Source organism: Euprymna scolopes, chromosome 19 (assembly GCF_053919585.1).
Source record: "Euprymna scolopes isolate OS-2025 chromosome 19, ASM5391958v1, whole genome shotgun sequence".
In the NCBI taxonomy this organism is placed as follows: Eukaryota; Metazoa; Mollusca; class Cephalopoda; order Sepiida; family Sepiolidae; genus Euprymna; species Euprymna scolopes.
The window spans coordinates 126,704,722-126,726,088 of record NC_136500.1 but is presented as its reverse complement, the minus strand read 5'-3'; the positions used below and the strand labels follow the sequence as shown (position 1 = coordinate 126,726,088).

The 21,367-nt window shown below is 30.6% G+C and overlaps 1 protein-coding gene across 1 annotated transcript; it reads right to left on the bottom strand.

Moving 5' to 3' along the window:
- Positions 1 to 5,036: 5,036 nt before the first annotated feature.
- Positions 5,037 to 16,945, bottom strand: LOC145240356 (L-xylulose reductase-like). Its single transcript, XM_080103936.1, has 6 exons — positions 16,871 to 16,945; positions 13,310 to 13,464; positions 12,436 to 12,478; positions 9,852 to 10,016; positions 8,185 to 8,302; positions 5,037 to 5,140 (listed from the first exon to the last, which is right to left on the bottom strand). Exons 1-6 carry the CDS (start codon positions 16,943 to 16,945, stop codon positions 5,037 to 5,039), a joined length of 660 nt encoding a protein of 219 aa, XP_079960062.1.
- Positions 16,946 to 21,367: the final 4,422 nt, after the last annotated feature.

Sequence of the window (21,367 nt, the reverse complement as noted above, 5' to 3'; positions counted from 1 at the left end):
AGAGAAACAACCTAGTTGTGAATGTGTCTTATTTTTATAACACAATACCCTTCTTTTTAATTACAGAAAGAGACAGAGAATGTCACCTGCTATAAACTATGAAGTAGCTCGCTCTCTATCTCTCACTCTCTCTTCCTTGTAAACATTGCTTTTTCAGTTGACCATTATTTCATTCTCTAATTGAAAAATATTCTGACTGGGAAAAATCATTTTATGAAAGAAATGAAATCAAATTGATTTGTTCATTATTTTTAAAAACATGCTGCCAGGATCCACCCAATAAACTGGTTAGTTAGAATCAAATATTGATTTGTAAGCAGAAATATTTTCATGACAACAAAGTTGAGAATCAGATCAAGCTTTACTTTATATAAAGACTAACTTTCATTAGATTGTTATATGGAACATTGTTCTTCAAAAATGCTTGATATGGTAAAAATTCTGAAAAAAACTAGATCTGCCTTTTTAAATCTGATTATAAAATTAGATTTGCATTGCAACTTTATTTCATAATGATCAGTTGTCTAGTGAGACGTTTATGAAATAAATTACCCATACAATGAAAACCTAGCAGTCACTAGATTCTTCCATCCGAACAGCACAACGAGTAGAGGGCAATCAAAGCTAAAGTCTGGATAACCAATTATGCATTCTTCTCTCGTATGCTTCATCTTTCTCTAACTTAAGTTTTTTTTTGTTCCAGATAATCCGTACATTAGAAAAGCTGACGGCCCACAAAAATATTCTCCCCATGAATCAAAACGCAACCAAATCAAACTACAAAGATGAGGTTTCTCCAGAAGAGATGAGTCCCAGCCTTGACTCACAGGTTACGAGCAATCTGCCTGATACCTATCCAAATATTCAAGGGGAGCACGAAGAAAAGGATAATCCCTTAGACGAAGGCAGCTTGAGCAAATCTGTGTTTGATTTCATTCGGATAGAAGAAGAGAAATTTGAAGCAGAGAAATTGGCCAAGAGTAACCCGGAAGCGATGAGTCCCTCAGGGCTTAAACCAGGTTCATCACCTCACAGCCCGAGTTTAAGTCTTTACTCGAGGCTCGACACAGAGCTGAGTGATGCGTCTTCGCATCCATCAGCTGGATCAGAATTCTCATTACTGAATGATGATTCCCTTGAGACAAATGAGAACTGATGCAGAACTCAAACATGTTGTGTTGGTTTTTAATATATATATATACAAAATGAAGAAATGAAAAGAAAAATTAAAAAAGAACAGACAAAAATTCATATTTTTATGAGCAAATTGTGAATATTATAACACATTTTGTGCATCTGAGTGAAATTTGAACAACCGGTTCAGTTACAGACACTGCTTCGCGCGCAAAAAAAGATTCAATCAAAGCTTTCAGAACTTCCAAAATCTCAACAGCAACTGTTTCTTTTTTTTTACTAATGTCATCGATTATCAAGGCTAGAAACCACTCAAAGATAATGGTTAAAAAAAGATGGATAGATGAATGATGACAAATATGAACGATTGAAAATGATTAACAGAACGAAAAAGAAAAAAAAATTGATTATTGACACAAACAGTTTATGTCAAGTATTTGTTGACATTGGATTTGAAGACGATTTTAACTTACAGGTAAGCAACCCTGTGGTAATCTGTTTCACAGGAAGTTCTTGGACAGAGACTCTGTTCATGGAAATTCTGTTTGATTTTAAGAGGAAGAAAAGAAGTTCTTTGCAGTCATTATTTCATTATATCTCCAAGTTTTGACAAAACAAACCTATCAGTTGATAAAGTGTATTTTGGAGTTTTACGCATTTCGGAGAAACAAGAATCAAACCCAGGATCAATAGCAAATGATATTACCAACTTAAAACGTGTTGTTTCAAATAGCGAACCAAAATGGGGATAAATTATCTGGGGAGAGATGGAAGGGAGGTGTAATATTCCGTGGTTAATTTCAATGTTTTTCATTTCAACTTTATACTGAAATAATGTTCTGTAGATTTAAAAATAAGTTGTAGGCTTGTTACGGCATGGAAATAATAACTGATACATCAGAATAAGGAAGAAAGGTTTATTATTTCCTTCCTATTTCATCAGTTCTGATTGCATCAAGAGACAAATTTGTGTTGTCTATCCATGTAACACTTAATCATTGACTAAGTTTTGACATTCAAGTATTTTTTTTAACTTCTTGCATCAAATGGCATCACGCCCTGTCTGGAGCGATTTCCACTAGAATAAGTCTTAAAAAATCTTATTTAAAATTACACCTGGATATTTTTATAGCACCGATAAATAATCATTTTGTGGATAATCGTCAGCTTTTTTAGAGGGCGTTGTGGATGTCGATGACTGCTTGTTTCTAGTGGAGATTTTCTTCCCTTTTTTTTATCCATTGCAGGTGCATTTGTTTGTGGCGTCAGAGTTTGTCGGATTGGGCAAATTTTTTTCCACAGATTTCACATTGGAACGGCTTTTCCCTGATGTGAATCCTCCGATGATTCTGGAGCGTGTTGTTCCATGCAAATTTCTGGATGCAGAAGTCACATTGAATGGGTTTTTCTCCGGTTTTATCTTTGTTACTGAGCTGAAAGAACACCTGCTACATCAGTATAAAGGAAGAAAGAAAAGTTTATTACAATGGAGAGTACAGTAATGAATATACATACACAGACATTAGTAAGATGTTACTAATGTCAGACGCTAGATTCTTTTCAATCCTATGCTCACTTTACGTCAGGGAAAAAGGATCCTAGGATAATCTCTTATAGTAAAATCATAAAATGCCAAATTTGCTTGTCGAAAATTTGATGCAACGATTATTTCGAGTTCTTAAGGGTAAAGAGAAATTGGATTTCTGTTCATCTTTATTCTCTATCATAATATAAGAATAGAGAATCTGAGATGCATTTATTCAAGGTTTAGAAACGAAAATGCTATTTCAAACTGGAGAAAATGCTGTTTCAAACACGCATAACAGAACAAAAAAAGCATTATTTCAAACTGACGATAATGCTATGTGAAACTGAAGCATCACAGATCAATGAAAATACTATTTTAAATTGAAGCTGATAAAATGACAAAATGCTATTTAAGCTGAAGCTTTACAGACTGAAGAAAATGTTATTTCAAACTAAAGTTTGACAGACCAATGAAAATGTTATTTCAAACTAACACATAATCAATCGACAGTCTCTTATAGAGTTGTATTGCTGCACCTTAAAGTCATCTTTTTGTGGTTCAATAAAACTCAACAATCAATTCTTTTGGATTAATATTGTCAATTTAGTTCATGGCCATAAAGTGAAGGATCATTTCTTTTGTTATTTTTTACTTGAATATCGAAACTGGTGCTTTATTTTAAAATTTTCAAAATAATAAACTGACTGTGGCTTTTATATGTTGGCCTTTGTTTTAATTTGTATAATCTTAATAAAACTAAACATCTTTGATGGATTTTTATACTCTTTTCATCTTGAATATTCTTCCCACAACGTTTCGGCTGATGCCACCTTCGGCCTTCTTCAGATGTGTCTTGTCGGACTGTTTATGTGTAACTTTGAAATCTGTACAGAATTTCAAACTGCAATCTATATTTATTCTACAAGGCTACATTGTTTTCAGTTCGTCAGCCATGACCAGGTAGAAATCTTAAGTAATCCTTAATTATATTCTTAGTATCGCCTGTGTGCAACCATGTGTTCCCCCGCCCACAACAATCGCCAATCTCAACACCGTTTCCATGTCATCGTCTCTCACTGCAGTAGGAGCAACCGCAATGGCTCACAAACATAAAAAAAATCACAACACAAATTCTGCAAATATCAGTTGTACTTTGCATGTGTGTGACATGATTAACCGTCTTACCGCTAACGTTCACACCTTGGTTGATGTCAGGTCATCTCTGCCTCCTAAACTTTTCTCATCTGATCCAAGCAGCAACCTGCAATCGACTATCTCTAACTGAAAAATTGTTGTAAAACTGTCACAAAACTAATTGCCACCACTAAAACTCTCTGTGAACTACCTCTGAATATTTCGACCTTTATGTCCGTTTTTTTGGCCACCATAACTTGATTAACAATCCTAGTTCAGATGATCTTTGTGTGCTTTAGTGAACCACTTACTCCCAATTGTCTTTCTACTAACCTTGCTTCTTATACTTATTTCCTCTTTTTATTTTAGTTTTTCCACTCTTTTTGTGTGTCTTAACACTTTAGGGAATGTGAATAGTATCACTCTTGCTATTCTTCTAATCAGAGGACGGTAAGCAATTAGCAAATTATGATTGCAGCAAAGCTAGAAATTTGCTGGTTGATACATTAGATAAAAAAACAATTTATGATTGAATATCATAAATTGTAAGAAAAACAGTTAAAAAATATATATACATTAAACAATTGGGGGGGGGAACAAAAAAAAACAAACAAACCAGAATAACATTTTTCTTACTAAGCCAACAATGGAAGCATATGTTTGTTGGTTATGTATCCATTTGCACTTTTCCTTAACTGAATTTTAGCTTTCTGCAAATGCAGTACAACCGAAAAGACCAATTTCTTTTATGAACGTTTAACTGAATGTTTTCGCATTTTGAAATTTAAGCCATTGGACCTAAAATTCTGAATATTTTACTTCTTAAAAGGAGTTTTTCTTTCACCTTTCGGATTTAGAATGAGGGGGTCATTAGCCATGCAAAAATGTTATTCCGAGTTTTTTTGTTTTAAATTGTTTGGAATAATATATATTTATTCATATATATATATATATATGTATATATATATATATATATATATATATATATATATATATATATATATATATATATGTATAGTTCACAATGAGAATAGAATAATGCATAACATATTGGGAATAGTTCCCAATTTCAAAAAATGACAAAACACGCAGAGGAGAAAATTTTTACTTATATTGTTTCAAAGTTTTGCATAAACACAATTTTTTATTTTTAGCACCATAATTTTTGAACATTTTCTGGAAAGAAGACTTAGTAGAATCGTTCAGAGAAAAAAAAAATGGAATCCAAGTCAAAGATTTATTAGCAACAAAGGGTGCCTCCATCAACAGGATGAACAGAACCGGTGGTTGACATGGATTTATTGCTCAGCAGAAACAAAATGGTGTAGACAACATCTTCAACCTCTGGAAAAAAAGGCACAATTAATAACTCTCCATAATAAAGACCAATGTGTGTATATGTATATATATTACATATATAATAATACATATATAATAATAATGATGATGTATGTATGTGCAAAAGATTTAGCATTTTTGTAATGAGAATAACAAATTTTAATTTCCTTAATATTATTTTTTATAGTTGTTTTCAAGTGTCAATAATACCAATAATAAAAAACATTATTACCTTATAAATTTATTAATCTATCAGCGATGACCAAGTAGAAGTCTTGCGTAATTTTCAATTGTATTCATTGTACTTCCCACACCGCACTAAAGATTGAACCTTGGACCTCCAGAAAAGCTTCACTTAGAAGTGAATTGTACTTAGATACTTTATTCATTATGTCACTACTAAAAACAAAGAAAGATTCGAGTTTGGTAAAAAGATTCCCGAGTTTGACAAGATACACAGGAAGACAGTTTAAAGTTACAGCAACCGAAACGTTTACAAGTTTTGACATAAATTTTCTTGAATTAAATATTCATATAAATATTGTTGGTGCAGCTGAGATAAGTAGGTCCAGCAGACGAGCCTCGTTCTGAAAAATCTTGACAGTTAGGTTGTATGAAATGTGACACCGGTGCTTCGTTATATTTATAGCAATAAACGTTCAACATTTCTTTGAATTTTTTTCTTTCTTTAATTCTTGGAATTAAAAAAATAAAACATGTTTTTTTTTTAACTTTTAGCTTAACTTGCTTTTATATTTCACCATTTCGTTTTTTTAGTAATAAATGCTTCTCTACATTAAAAACCGACCTTGTGTCTAACTCTGCCCACGTGGGGAGGCAAGTAAATGGGAAGTAATATGGCAGCTGAAAAACTTTTTTTGACCACCATAAAAGCATTACAATACATTTAAACCCTGAAGAATTTCCTCCATGCGTACTTATTGTTCTAAGTTAACTAGCCACTACTTGTGTTTCAAACTTAAAAAAAAAACGCTTTAAAATAGTAAAAACACTAAAGCAGTTTTCGTTTTGGAAAAGAGGTTTCAGGCGCCCCTATTATCCCAAAGAACCAGCTATGTAAACACTTTGCAATATTTTTCAATAATTATTTAAAACAAAAAAAAAAAGATTTCTTTACAATCAATTTTTATTTAAAATTAAGAAATTATTTTCTAAAATATTTTCTTTATATGTGTTGACATTTTGTTTTTAAGCAAAATTAAGAAATTAATTTTAAAAATATTGTTTATATCCTTCTTTATTCAAAAGGGTGACTTTTCGGTAGCTTCACCAGTTGTTAACCTAAATTTTCTGAATATCAGAACGAGGCTCGTCTGCGGGACCTACTTATCTCAGCTTGACCATATTGTTAAACTATTTTCATGTCAAATAACAGGGGGATGGAGGAGGATATTATGAAAACATAATTTTTAATCAACATTTCTCATTCTTTTTACATCAGAATTGGAAATTTTGAGAAAATTCAATGTTTTTTTTACATGGTAGTCACCACTTATCAAGGCCCGGAAGCCACTCGGGGGATAAGGGTTATTGCATGTATCAATGGGACAATATCGCGGTAATCATTAGTAATGGAGATCTGATAAAATGTCTTACTTAAGGGGGCGGTTTATCAGGAATTTATTGATGTTGGACTTGAAAACATCCAAGTTGTAGTCAGGTGGGAAACAGGCAAACGGAAAAGAGTTTCACAGGCGTGCACTTCTAAGAAAGAAGCTTTGCTCATGGAATCTACGTTTTGATTTAGGCATAGATAAAGAGTGGGGAAAATTATTGACAGTAGTTTCAGCTAGACGGGTGTTTTTTGTGAAAGATTGGCGAGGGGGGACCAGAGATTGGAGCTCAAACGAGCACTTTCCATGGAAATAATGATAAAACAATGACAGGCTCACAACGTCTCTTCTGTGAGAGAGAGGTTGCAGAGAAGAGAAAAAGGCATCCCCCCACTAAGACACAAAGACTATTTTGTACTCTGTCAAGGCAGGATAGGCTGTTTTTAGCAGCTACTGCCCGGATATGGCAGCAGTACTTGGATGTACTTGGCTTTTATATAGATAGAGAATTGCACCAGCAGTGAGATATCTTCTGGAATGGTAGAAGGATCCTACCATTTTTCCAGCGACCTTGGCAACAGACTTGATGCACGTGTTCCATTTCAGAGTAAAGGTCAATCCCAGATGCTTGTCAAAACATGGAGCCTCCCCAAGACGAGAGCCATCCATTTCAATTGATGCCAGATGGGGTTCAGAGCGTTGATGATGTAAAGATAGAAGCTTGGTTTTGGATGCTTTAAAAGTAACCAGCCACCTCTTCCCCCACTGTACCATGCGCTCAAGATCAGAGGAGAGAGAATCAGAGAGAACTTTGTCATTTACGGCCTTTGATGTGTTGCCATAGATGGTCGTGTCATCAGCATAAATGTCACAAATGATTTAAGTATGTGTTTTGGGAGATCATTGATGCAGATCAGGAAAAGAGTTCGGCCCAGGATGGACCCCTGAGGGACTCCAGCATTAATACTGTGGGCCTCTGATTTCTGCCCATCAACCACTACTCTTATGAGCCTATCAGAGAGAAATGATTTAATAATTGAGAAAACGTTTCCAGTTATACCGTAGCTGGAAATCTCGTGAAGTAGACCTTGTGCCATACCTTATCGAAGGCCTTTGATATGTCAAGAGCAATTGCCCTAGAAAGGAAGCCTTTGTCGAGAGATTCACTAATCTTATGAGATATAACCGTTAGCACATCTGCTGTAGATCTAGCAGAACGGAAACCATATTGCATGTCACTAAGAAGGTTATTTCTGCTGAGGTGGTTGACTATTATGCACTGTTAGCTAGTTAAGCATAACAGATCAACAAAAATATTTTAAGTGTGACAGCCGATAATCAAAGTTCTGTTGGAGGTGCCTGGATGCATATAAAAGTATCTGCCCATTCAGCAATGAAAATGCAATTTCAAACAAAAATATAGAAAAATCCTTGGGGGTGGGGGACAATGAAAAAAGCTAAAATCTTTTAACTTACCAGCGAATTTTTTCAATGGAATTCGATTGAGCATGGCTTCAGATTTGGCTGGATCACTCCAGCAGGTCAAGCCCATCTCTGTCAATACCACAGTTGGGTTGACACAATTCACACGAATCTAAACCAAAAAATTCAAAATATAAGTGAAGTCTTATTGGGGCATAAAAAAAAAAAGATCATGATTGACGACTGTTACTTTGAAACATTTTGTAAATAAAGTTATAACGTTGAAATATAAATTAAATAATTCAAAACATGAAGAAGCACTTTCTGCTGCTTTATTCTTTTCATATTGCACTAATTGGGTTTACTTTACATTAGCATTATAAGCACACATCTATTATAAACACATACACATTATATATATATACAGGGTGACCCCCCCCACCAAAAAAAACGGGCCTCAACTCTAATTAGGTTGAGACATTTTCTAGAATCAAAATCATCTAATGGATCTTGATCAAAATTACAACAAGGATTCCAAACATAAAGTTTAGTATATTCTGTTATTTTAAATTTCGTAATGGAACTTAAAAGTGATGCAAAACTGTTCTGTTCGGAAATTAATTTGACTTGTGCTGAAACGAGTATTCTTCTTCGATAGTTGTAGCTAACAAGATAGTTACCATAGTAGTGGTCACCGTTTGAATACTTGACCCCTGTTCATCTCGAAGGACCAAATGAATGCGAGGACATGTGTTCTGTTTCTTTGGCTGCATTATGCACGGATGTTGACTAATACCGCCTTGCTCGTTTATTTATTGCCGTCAAGTTGCATTGTGATATTTAGATTCAAATGATCTCTTATTCAGCAACAAGAACCTGCATCTAGGAATCACTTGAATGCTAGATACCATGTCGTTCAGTGACCATTATCTGAAGAGCCTCGGATGCTGCCAGTTTAGATCTCCATCTATTTCAATATAAGTGACGCAAAAAAGACGGAATTCTGGTTTGGTTGTTTTATGTCATACCAACCCTTTTCCAGTTCTTTAATGCTGAATTCAGTCATTTTTGTAAAACGTTTTTATACTTCAAGTTCTTTATATCTTTAAATATTTATTTATGGTGTTTGGTTTGCTTGTTTTATACAGAAACAAAAATTTTGTTTAGCTTTGCAGAACATGATTGAGTTTTTCCATTATAAAATATTTATCAACATGATGTATCGCACCAGGACGGTAATGTGGTGTTAAGTTCTTCAATCTTTGAGGTATAACTCATCTCCAGGAGAAGAAAAAAATTTGCACATACAGGGTGACCCCCCCCCCCAAAAAAAAAACAGTGGACATTCAATTGTTTTTCTGAGCATTTTACAGTCAATGGAGAAAACAAAGGCCAAAGACCCTAGTGTTTTGATGTGATGTTTTGAATATAATAAACTAGTTATGACCAAAGTTTCATTTCATTCGGACAAAACACTAAGAAACGAGGCCTAATTAGAGTTGGGGCCCGTTTTTTTTGGTCACCCTGTATTCTTTTTTTTTTTTTTCCCCTACAAGACTTGATTGTCATAATCTTCAAATAATTCCAAGCAAACTACAACATCCCCCTTAAAATTTTACACGCTTTAAAGTTCAAAGTTGACAACTGAAATGCTTTCCTTTGAAAAGAGATTATTTCAAAATTTGAAAAGTTTTAATGAAATATATGCTGGTCACACGCACCCCAAAAGGTCCTAGTTCCAAGGCCATAACTCTGGTGAGTGCATCAAGGGCGCCTTTGCTGCTACAATAAGCAGCATGATTTTTCAGTCCAATAATAGACGCTTGGCTGGAGACATTCACGATAGACCCTCTGCGTGAATCTGCAATCATTCTTTTCACAACCACCTGAAGTGCACAAATTTTGAAACAATTTTCAGTGAATAGAATTATTTCATCAAGAAAAAATATCCAAAATGAAAAAAAAATGTGTGATAAATTTTTAAAAACTAAGAGAAACTGCTAAAGAGAACATTTTCTTTTTAAATTGGTCATGTTTATTGATGCCAATCATCTAAGTATATATTATGCACATGAAAATTATTTAGGTTGACAAGAAAGTTCTTGCGGTTTAGATGAACATATCTTGGCTTAAACAAAAGATTTATTGATCGCAATAAGCACCATAAAAATGAACACACTTTTGCCAACATAAACAGGTGTATTTATGTCAATAACATAAAATCTTGTGTTCTGGTGGTGATGAAGTCACAAAATATTTTAGGTTTACATTTATTTTCTAGTAGTATATAAGTGGCAATTATCTAAGTATGTATTATAATACATATAAGATTAGATGAAATATTCATAATAAGAATTAATATATATATATATATATATATATATATATATATATGGCTGAAGTTTCTTTAGGCATGGAGTAAAAAAAAAAAAGTAAATGGCCGCCAACAGCAGGGAGACCCAGCAGAATTTCGACTATGATATTTGCAAGTTATTACAACTAGCCGAGCAAGGAAGCGTTTAAAATCAGTTGAAATATATGACCACAATTATAACCAGCATGGCATCTGAAAGTTTTGGTTATGTATTTTAACTTCAGTAATTTAAAACTCCATCTGTTATTTATGATTGCGTTGTTATAGTTTTACTTTAAGTTTAAATCTATGAGTCCCATATGATTTTTAAAAAAATAATTTGATTAGATTAAATGATCCAATAAATGAATCGACTCGATAAGAACATAGCAATTTTATTATTAATTTTTGAATACACGCTTCCTTTTCATTGGCTGACTTGCAAATGGAAAAAGGGGAATGATTAATTTTGCAAAAAAAAAATAGGGGTCTGATCTGATGAGCAAGAACCCCAAAATCGACAATGAAGACAGCAATGATCATTGAGGATCACCTAAATGCATTTGAATATATTTTTCAATGGCTTATGCCACTTAACACAGGAAAATCCACCTGACTACAACTGGGATGTCTTTAAGTCTAATATAAACAAATTCCTGATGAACCGCCCCCCCTTAAGTAAGACACTTTATCAAATCTCCATTACTAACGATTACTATCCCATTGATTACTATACACGCATTAACCCTTATCCCAGAGTGGCTTCTGGGCCTTGATAAGTGGTGACCTCCATGTAAAAAATAAAAAAAGTCTCCCTGACCAAAACAGAGTCCATACAAACTACTTACTTAAAGATGCAACAATTGGAATATTTTGTTTTTTTTAGTCATATAAATTACATAATCATTATATATATATATATATATATATATATATATATAATTATTATTATAATAATATATATATATATAATTATTATTATAATAATATATATATATATAATTATTATTATAATAATATATATATATACATATTATTATTATAATATATATATATACATATTATTATTATAATATATATATATTATTATTATAATATATATATATTATTAATATTATAATAATATATATATTATTATTATAATATATATATTATTAATATTATAATAATATATATATTATTATTATAATATATATATTATTAATATTATAATATATATATATATACATATTATTATTATAATATATATATATTATTAATATTATAATAATATATATATATTATTATTATAATATATATTATTAATATTGTAATAATATATATATATTATTATAATATATATATATTATATATTATAATAATATATATATATATTATTATAATAATAATATATATATATTATTATAATAATAATATATATATATATTATAATAATAATAATAATAATAATAATAATATATATATATATTATAATAATAATAATAATATGTATATTATAATAATAATAGTATATATATATATTACAATAATAATAATATATATTATAATAATAATAATAATAATAATAATAATAATAATAATAATAATAATAATATACATACATACATACATAGCAATTAAACATATTAACTTGCTTTCTCAGAGTTTTACTAACAGGCTTTTATTTATGAAATGCAGACATTTTTTTTTCTTTCAGAAAGCTTTATAATTTCAGACATTTCTCCAACTCTCCTGAACAATAGCCCACTCTAATAATACAAAACTAGTGACAATGGTGAATAAATGTGTTTATTTTTCATTTTTTTCTAAAAAGAAATTGATGCAATGTGTTGTTAACCAAAAAGAAAATAAATGACTTTTTTAGTTTGCTTATAAACAAAAAGAGTTAAAATAACCTTGAGAAAATTAAGTTTTTTTCTTGAAGATTCACAGAAATATCAAAGTTGACTTGCCTGTGATACATTCACTACTGCATTCAAATTGACACTGAATGTCCTGAAAGGTTGAAAGTCAAAATTATTCAAATACACATTATGTATTAAGACGTCTTTAGTTATGAGGCAAATACAATATAATAGCAAACACACAAACTATAGTTTTAAAAGATTTTAAAAGGTGTTTTCAATAATTATTCTTTAAAAAATATAGCACAAAAAGTGTTTTCAATAATTTTTATTAAAAAAAGCCCTACTTAATTTCAATAATTTTTAATTAAAACAAGACTGAAAAAACTTTGCAATGATTATCTATATATCTATAAAAGTGAAAGTGTGTATGTACATTTCCCTACACAATAACTGTCAATTTTCAGTTTACAGACTCAATATTTAATATACAGGGTATGGAGATTTGGGAAAATCTTTGTAATCCATTTTCGGCCAGAAATTTGGCTGTTAAGGGGGTCAAAGTTTAACGATTTGACCTTTGAGAACTCTACCAAACTCCTCCACCAATTTTGGGTATAAACAATTGAAATTTTAGATATAGGTTCCTTGGACATAAATCTAACTTAATAACTTGATTTGAGCCCAAACAATAAATGTGTATGCTAACTAATAATGTGGAAATCAAAAAATTTAAAAAAAAAGGAAGGCCAGAAATTATGTATATGTGGACCAGTTATGATGATGTCATCAGAAGAACTAATGAACATGATGGAAGACTGTTAAATATGGACACCTCTAACCAATGAATGAGCTTGAAAATAAGCAATTTAAGGAAAATGGGCTGTAATAATTCTCCTGTCTAAAAATAGAAGTTCTTAAAAAAAAGAAAGAAAAATAACTGTGGAAACCAAATAATTGAAAAACTAATAACTAAACTTACTGCTCAAAGTCTTCTTTCTTAGCTTCTAAAAACGAATTCAGGATACCAATGCCAGCGTTATTGACTAGAAGATCAATGGGTCCAAGGGAGGTAACTGTGGAACAAGTTTTGTCCCAATCACTCAAATCACACACAACGGCATGAATTTCAGGGCACTGTAATAAAAGAACATGTTTCAGGACAAAAAAAAAAAAAAATACACACACAAAAGAAAGTAAATTTATTCAATGGAACAAAAATAGACTACAAGATTTTCTATGTTCTTTTCTGTGACCATGTTGGTTATTGAAGTGATACCATATTGAATACTGAAGTTGAGGCCCAGCAGAGCAGATTCTGTAGAACTTCTAAAATAATACATTTAAGTGAAAATAAAAAAAACAAAGAAAAAACGGTTCAGCTGTTTCAGAGTCTATAGGGAACAAGTTTACACATACAAGTTGGATGTTTTTGTTTTACGGCATATCAACCCTTTTCAGGTTATTTAATGCCGAATCCATTGATTTTGAAAAATTTTTTTAATAGAGTATATTTGTTTTTTTCAAGTCAGTTTCTATTTAACCTATAGTTGGAACCCTAACAGGTACTACAACTCCGGGTCAGAGTGGACCTGGGAGCAATGGCAATTAAAGGGTGGCTCCATACTCCCCAAAGTCTGCAAGCTGGGACCTCACCATCGGATATAATTTAAGGTCATATCCAGGACCCATATATACAAAGTGCCTTTTATATATAGAGAGATATGACATTAGCAAGTATGATAAGTTTTCTCGTTGAGATTATTTAACTTTTTTTTAAGCACATTTTTAACATATTATATAAATAAATAAAAATAAATAAAAGAAAAACATGCTATCAGGTCCAGAAGCCACTCGATATTAAAAGTTAATGAGATGGATGAATTGTTGGTTGAATGATGAATAATATTTTTTATTTTTTTATAACATTTTCACCCCAAACAAAGCACAGTGCCACTTTGATGGAGGGGGCTACTATCAGGGAAATAAGTTGCAGGGATACTATGTAGGGAGTTGAGCAGCAAGATGTCTGTTTACATTACACTTGAACTTCTGCATGTCAGTACAGTTGGGGAAGCAGGAACCCGGAAGGGAATTCCAAAGTCTAGCAGTTCCGGGGAAGAAACTATTAAAGTAGAAGGCTTTCTTACATCTAGGGATCTCTACTGTGTAGGGGTGGGACTTTGTTGTTTGTCAGGGGTATTTACCTCAAGGGGGTACAAGGGCTTGTAGTTCGTCAGAGCATTCACCATTAAAATACTTGTAAAACAGGCAGAGGGATGTAACATTTCATCGATGAGACAGAGGTTTAAGATTAGATAACAGTTCAGGACATGCCAGGTTGGCGACTTTCTTTTGAACTTTGTCCAGAAGTGAGAGACTAGTAGCAGATGCAACAGCTCAAATGCGACAACAATACTCCATACATGGGCGAATGGTCGCCTTGTAGAGGTATAGGATACTTTCTGGCGTAAGTAACTTTCTAGCATGGTAGAGAGAGCCCACCTTCTTCACAGCGGCCTTGGCAATGCTCTCAATGTATCTGTTTCAACTTATGTTCCTCGTGAACATTAAGCTGAGGAGTTTGAATGAAATACTTTCAGTTAATTTATCTTTAGACATAGCTATTGGTGGTTGGTAAGGTTTCATGTAATTATTAAAGGAAACGAGCTTAGTCTTGGCAGCGTTGAATGTTACCATCCATTTCTGACCCCATTCCATTACAGACTAGGGTTGCCGCCATTGCCTTAGATATGTCTTCATTTGTTTTCTCCTCGTGCTGTTATACAGTGTGGTGTCGTCAGTAAATACACCTATCTCAGAGACTATTTTATCAGGGAGATCATTTATGAATATCAGGAATAATAAAGGTTCATGACCGACCCCTGAATTACACCTGCATTTATATCGAGCGCACCTTTTGTATATATTAAACAGATAGGAATACGACTTCACTTTATAATAGATAACTGGGTTTGTTGGCTGACTCTCATTTTGAACTACTTTTGATGGCAAGAAGTTTTGATTCAATATTGGAACCCTAAACCTAGGTAAATAATATCAATTTCCAATAAACTATTAATGTCCCTTTTTAGTGTATTATAATCTGTGAGATTTTAAGATAAATACTTCATAATATTAGTTGAATATCTGAACAAAAAAATGTCTTTGAATTCATATGGCACCACTAATAAAGATTGAGAATTAGAAGTTTGTCAAATTAAATGGTCTAATGCTTTTAAGTGTTTACGACCATAAAATCATTCATGTAAAAAAAAGGCATAATTTAATTTAAAGTTAATTATTTTTTAATGTTACTGATAATTTAATATATTTTAATTTAAAAAAAAATCATAAGTAAAAACAAACCATAAAAAATTAAACAAGAGAAAGAAAAATGTAAATTAAGACATAATTTAAGGTAAAACTATTTTTAAAATAGAATTTTGCATTAAAATTTTAAGAGATTTAAAAGATGTCAATGCATATATCTGATAATAAAATAAAAATAATTCCAATTATGATAGGAATGTTCATAAAGATAAAAATGTGAAGCGAAATAATAAAAAACAGTTAAAAATTAGTAATATTAACATAAAAACAGTTAAAAATTAGTAATATTAACATAAAAACAGTTGAAAATTAGTAATATTAACATAAAAACAGTTGAAAATTAGTAATATTAACATAAAAACAGTTGAAAATTAGTAATATTAACATAAAAACAGTTGAAAATTAGTAATATTAACATAAAAACAGTTGAAAATTAGTAATATTAACATAAAAACAGTTGAAAATTAGTAATATTAACATAAAAACAGTTGAAAATTAGTAATATTAACAAAAAAACAGTTAAAAATTAGTAATATTAACATAAAACAGTTAAAAATTAGTAATATTAACATAAAAACAGTTGAAAATTAGTAATATTAACATAAAAACAGTTAAAAATTAGTAATATTAACATAAAAACAGTTGAAAATTAGTAATATTAACATAAAAACAGTTGAAAATTAGTAATATTAACATAAAAACAGTTGAAAATTAGTAATATTAACATAAAAAAATTGAATAAAAAAATTGAATGAAAATTAGTAATATTAACATAAAAAAAGTATTACATTCATAAAGTTTAAATATTTAATTCTAAAAATTGACGTTGCAAGTTAGAATTTAATTACATACTTAAAATTTATTTAATTCATATGAGAGAGAAAAAGGAAATGGAATTAGAAATATTTATTGAATAAAATCCATGCAACATCTACAACTTTAATAATGAACTGACATCTTGCTGCCCAACTCCCTACATAGTATCCCAGTAGCTGTTGCCCCTCATAGTAGCCCCCTACACCAAAGTGGCAATGCGCCTTGTTTGGGATGAAAATGTAATAAAAAAAATAAAAAATATTATTCATCATTCAACTAACAATTCATCCATCTCATTAACTTTTAACGTCGAGTGGCTTCTGGACCTGATAAGCATGTTTTTTAATTTATTTTCATTTATTTATATAATATGTAAAAAAAAAAATTATCTGACCTCTGCTACTAATGTTTTCAGGTGTTCTTCAGTCCTGCTGAGGGCATAGGTTTTGGCACCACATTTCGACAGCATCTTTGCCACATCTCGTCCAATTCCAGCATTTTTTAAATAAGAAAACAGAAAAACAAACAAAAAAAATTAAACGAAACTCATTACTGTCTGATAGGTTTTGAGACATAAGTTACTTTAACGAAACAATTACATTTCAGATTCAACGAAACAGAAAAAATATTTATCATTAATCTGTTCAAATTAAAAAAAAAGTTCCGCTCGTCTTAAATCAAGAATTTACAAATATATTTATATCTTAATACCGTTTGCATTAAATAATCATTTTAGATGTTTTGCATTAAATAATGATTCTAGATGTTTGCATTAAATCATGATTCAAGATGTTTTGCATTAAATAATGATTCTAGATGTTTTGCATTAAATAATGATTCTAGATGTTTTGGATTAAATAATGATTCTAGATGTTTTGCATTAAATAATGATCCTAGATGTTTGCATTAAATAATGATTCTAGATGTTTTGCATTAAATAATGATTCTAGATATTTTGCATTAAATAATGATTCTAGATGTTTTGCATTAAATAATGATTCAAGATGTTTGCATTAAATAATGATTCCAGATGTTTTGCATTAAATAATGATTCTAGATGTTTTGCATTAAATAATGATTCAAGATGTTTGCATTAAATAATGATTCTAGATGTTTTGCATTAAATAATGATTCAAGATATTTGCATTAAATAATGATCCTAGATGTTTGCATTAAATAATGATTCTAGATGTTTTGCATTAAATAATGATTCTAGATGTTTTGCATTAAATAATGATCCTAGATGTTTGCATTAAATAATGATTCTAGATGTTTTGCATTGAATAATGATTCTAGATATTTTGCATTAAATAATGATTCTAGATGTTTTGCATTAAATAATGATTCTAGATGTTTTGCATTAAATAATGATTCTAGATGTTTTGCATTAAATAATGATTCTAGATGTTTTGCATTAAATAATGATTCAAGATATTTGCATTAAATAATGATCCTAGATGTTTTGCATTAAATAATGATTCTAGATGTTTGCATTAAATAATGATTCTAGATGTTTTGCATTAAATAATGATTCAAGATGTTTGCATTAAATAATGATCCTAGATGTTTGCATTAAATAATGATTCTAGATATTTTGCATTAAATAATGATTCTAGATGTTTTGCATTAAATAATGATTCAAGATATTTGCATTAAATAATGATTCTAGATGTTTGCATTAAATAATGATTCTAGATGTTTTGCATTAAATAATGATTCTAGATGTTTTGCATTAAATAATGATCCTAGATGTTTGCATTAAATAATGATTCTAGATGTTTTGCATTAAATAATGATTCTAGATATTTTGCATTAAATAATGATTCTAGATGTTTTGCATTAAATAATGATTCTAGATGTTTTGCATTAAATAATGATTCTAGATGTTTTGCATTAAATAATGATTCTAGATGTTTTGCATTAAATAATGATTCAAGATATTTGCATTAAATAATGATCCTAGATGTTTTGCATTAAATAATGATTCTAGATGTTTTGCATTAAATAATGATTCTAGATGTTTGCATTAAATAATGATTCTAGATGTTTTGCATTAAATAATGATTCAAGATGTTTGCATTAAATAATGATGCTAGATGTTTGCATTAAATAATGATTCTAGATATTTTGCATTAAATAATGATTCTAGATGTTTGCATTAAATAATGATTCTAGATGTTTTGCATTAAATAATGATTCAAGATGTTTGCATTAAATAATGATTCAAGATGTTTGCATTAAATAATGATTCTAGATGTTTGCATTAAATAATGATTCTAGATGTTTTGCATTAAATAATGATTCAAGATGTTTGCATTAAATAATGATTCTAGATGTTTGCATTAAATAATGATTCTAGATATTTTGCATTAAATAATGATTCTAGATATTTTGCATTAAATAATGATTCTAGATGTTTGCATTAAATAATGATTCTAGATGTTTTGCATTAAATAATGATTCAAGATGTTTGCATTAAATAATGATTCTAGATGTTTGCATTAAATAATGATTCTAGATGTTTTGCATTAAATAATGATTCAAGATGTTTGCATTAAATAATGATCCTAGATGTTTGCATTAAATAATGATTCTAGATATTTTGCATTAAATAATGATCCTAGATGTTTGCATTAAATAATGATCCTAGATGTTTGCATTAAATAATGATTCTAGATGTTTTGCATTAAATAATGATTCAAGATATTTTGCATTAAATCATGATTAAAGATGTTTTGCATTAAATAATGATTCTAGATGTTTTGCATTAAATAATGATTCTAGATATTTTGCATTAAATAATGATTCTAGATATTTTGCATTAAATAATGATTCTAGATGTTTGCATTAAATAATTATTCTAGATGTTTTGCATTAAATAATGATTCTAGATGTTTTGCATTAAATAATGATTCTAGATGTTTTGCATTAAATAATGATTCTAGATATTTTGCATTCAATAATGATTCTAGATGTTTTGCATTAAATCATGATTCAAGATGTTTTGCATTAAATAATGATTCTAGATGTTTTGCATTAAATAATGATTCTAGATGTTTTGCATTAAATAATGATTCTAGATGTTTTGCATTAAATAATGATTCTAGATGTTTTGCATTAAGAGGGGATGTAGGTATAGATAGGTGAGAATCCTATAGACCAAGCCTTCTCAGATTGTATTCAATTGAAAATTTCTAAGTCGAAACAAGAGGGGATGTAGGTATAGATAGGTGAGAATCCTATAGACCAAGCCTTCTCAACGTGTATTCAATTGAAAAAATTCTAAGTCGACACAAGAGGGGATGTAGGTATAGATAGGTGAGAATCCTATAGACCAAGCCTTCTCAGATTGTATTCAATTGAAAATTTCTAAGTCCAAACAAGAGGGGATGTAGGTATAGATAGGTGAGAATCCTATAGACCAAGCCTTCTCAACGTGTATTCAATTGAAAAAATTCTAAGTCCAAACAAGAGGGGATGTAGGTATAGATAGGTGAGAATCCTATAGACCAAGCCTTCTCAGATTGTATTCAATTGAAAATTTCTAAGTCCAAACAAGAGGGGATGTAGATATAGGTTGATGAGAATCCTATTGACCAAGACAAGTCAACGTGTATTCAATTGAAAATTTCTAAGTCCAAACAAGAGGGGATGTATGTATTGGTAGATTACAATACTATAGACCAAGTCAAGTCAACGTGTATTCAATTGAAAATTTCTAAGTCTAAACAAGAGGGGATGTATGTATTGGTAGATTACAATACTATAGACCAAGTCAAGTCAACGTGTATTCAATTGAAAATTTCTAAGTCTAAACAAGAGGGGATGTAGGTATAGGTTGATGAGAATCCTATTGACCAAGTCAAGTCAACGTGTATTCAATTGAAAATTTCTAAATCCAAACAAGAGGGGATGTAGATATAGGTTGATGAGAATCCTATTGACCAAGACAAGTCAACGTGTATTCAATTGAAAATTTCTAAGTCCAAACAAGAGGGGATGTAGATATAGGTTGATGAGAATCCTATTGACCAAGACAAGTCAACGTGTATTCAATTGAAAATTTCTAAGTCTAAACAAGAGGGGATGTAGGTATAGGTTGATGAGAATCCTATTGACCAAGTCAAGTCAACGTGTATTCAATTGAAAATTTCTAAGTCCAAACAAGAGGGGATGTAGATATAGGTTGATGAGAATCCTATAGACCAAGACAAGTCAACGTGTATTCAATTGAAAATTTCTATGTCCAAACAAGAGGGGACGTAGATATAGGTTGATGAGAATCCTATTGACCAAGACAAGTCTACGTGTATTCAATTGAAAATTTCTAAGTCCAAACAAGAGGGGATGTAGATATAGGTTGATGAGAATCCTATTGACCAAGACAAGTCAACGTGTATTCAAATGAAAATTACTAAGTCCAAACAAGAGGGGATGTAGATATAGGTTGATGAGAATCCTATAGACAAAGACAAGTCAACGTCTATTCAATTGAAAATTTCTAAGTCTAAACAAGAGGGGATGTAGATATAGGTTGATGACAATCCTTTAGACCAAGACAAGTCAACGTGTATTCAATTGAAAATTTCTAAGTCCAAACAAGAGGGGACGTAGATATAGGTTGATGAGAATCCTATTGACCAAGACAAGTCAACGTGTATTCAATTAAAAATTTCTAAGTCCAAACAAGAGGGGACGTAGATATAGGTTGATGAGAATCCTATAGACCAAGTCAAGTCAACGTGTATTCAATTGAAAATTTCTAAATCCAAACAAGAGGGGATGTAGATATAGGTTGATGAGAATCCTATAGACCAAGTCAAGTCAACGTGTATTCAATTGAAAATTTCTAAATCCAAACAAGAGGGGATGTAGATATAGGTTGATGAGA

What these genes read in the sequence shown, in the direction of transcription:
- LOC145240356 (XM_080103936.1), bottom strand. Translation starts at nt 16,945, where the DNA reads ATGCTGTCGAAATGTGGTGCCAAAACCTATGCCCTCAGCAGGACTGAA. An exon ending in TGAAAACATTAGTAGCAGAG is followed by an intron (nt 13,465 to 16,870) that starts GTCAGATAATTT and finishes CTTTTATTACAG; the next exon opens with TGCCCTGAAATTCATGCCGT. An exon ending in TCCATTGAAAAAATTCGCTG is followed by an intron (nt 5,141 to 8,184) that starts GTAAGTTAAAAG and finishes CTTTTTTTCCAG; the next exon opens with AGGTTGAAGATGTTGTCTAC.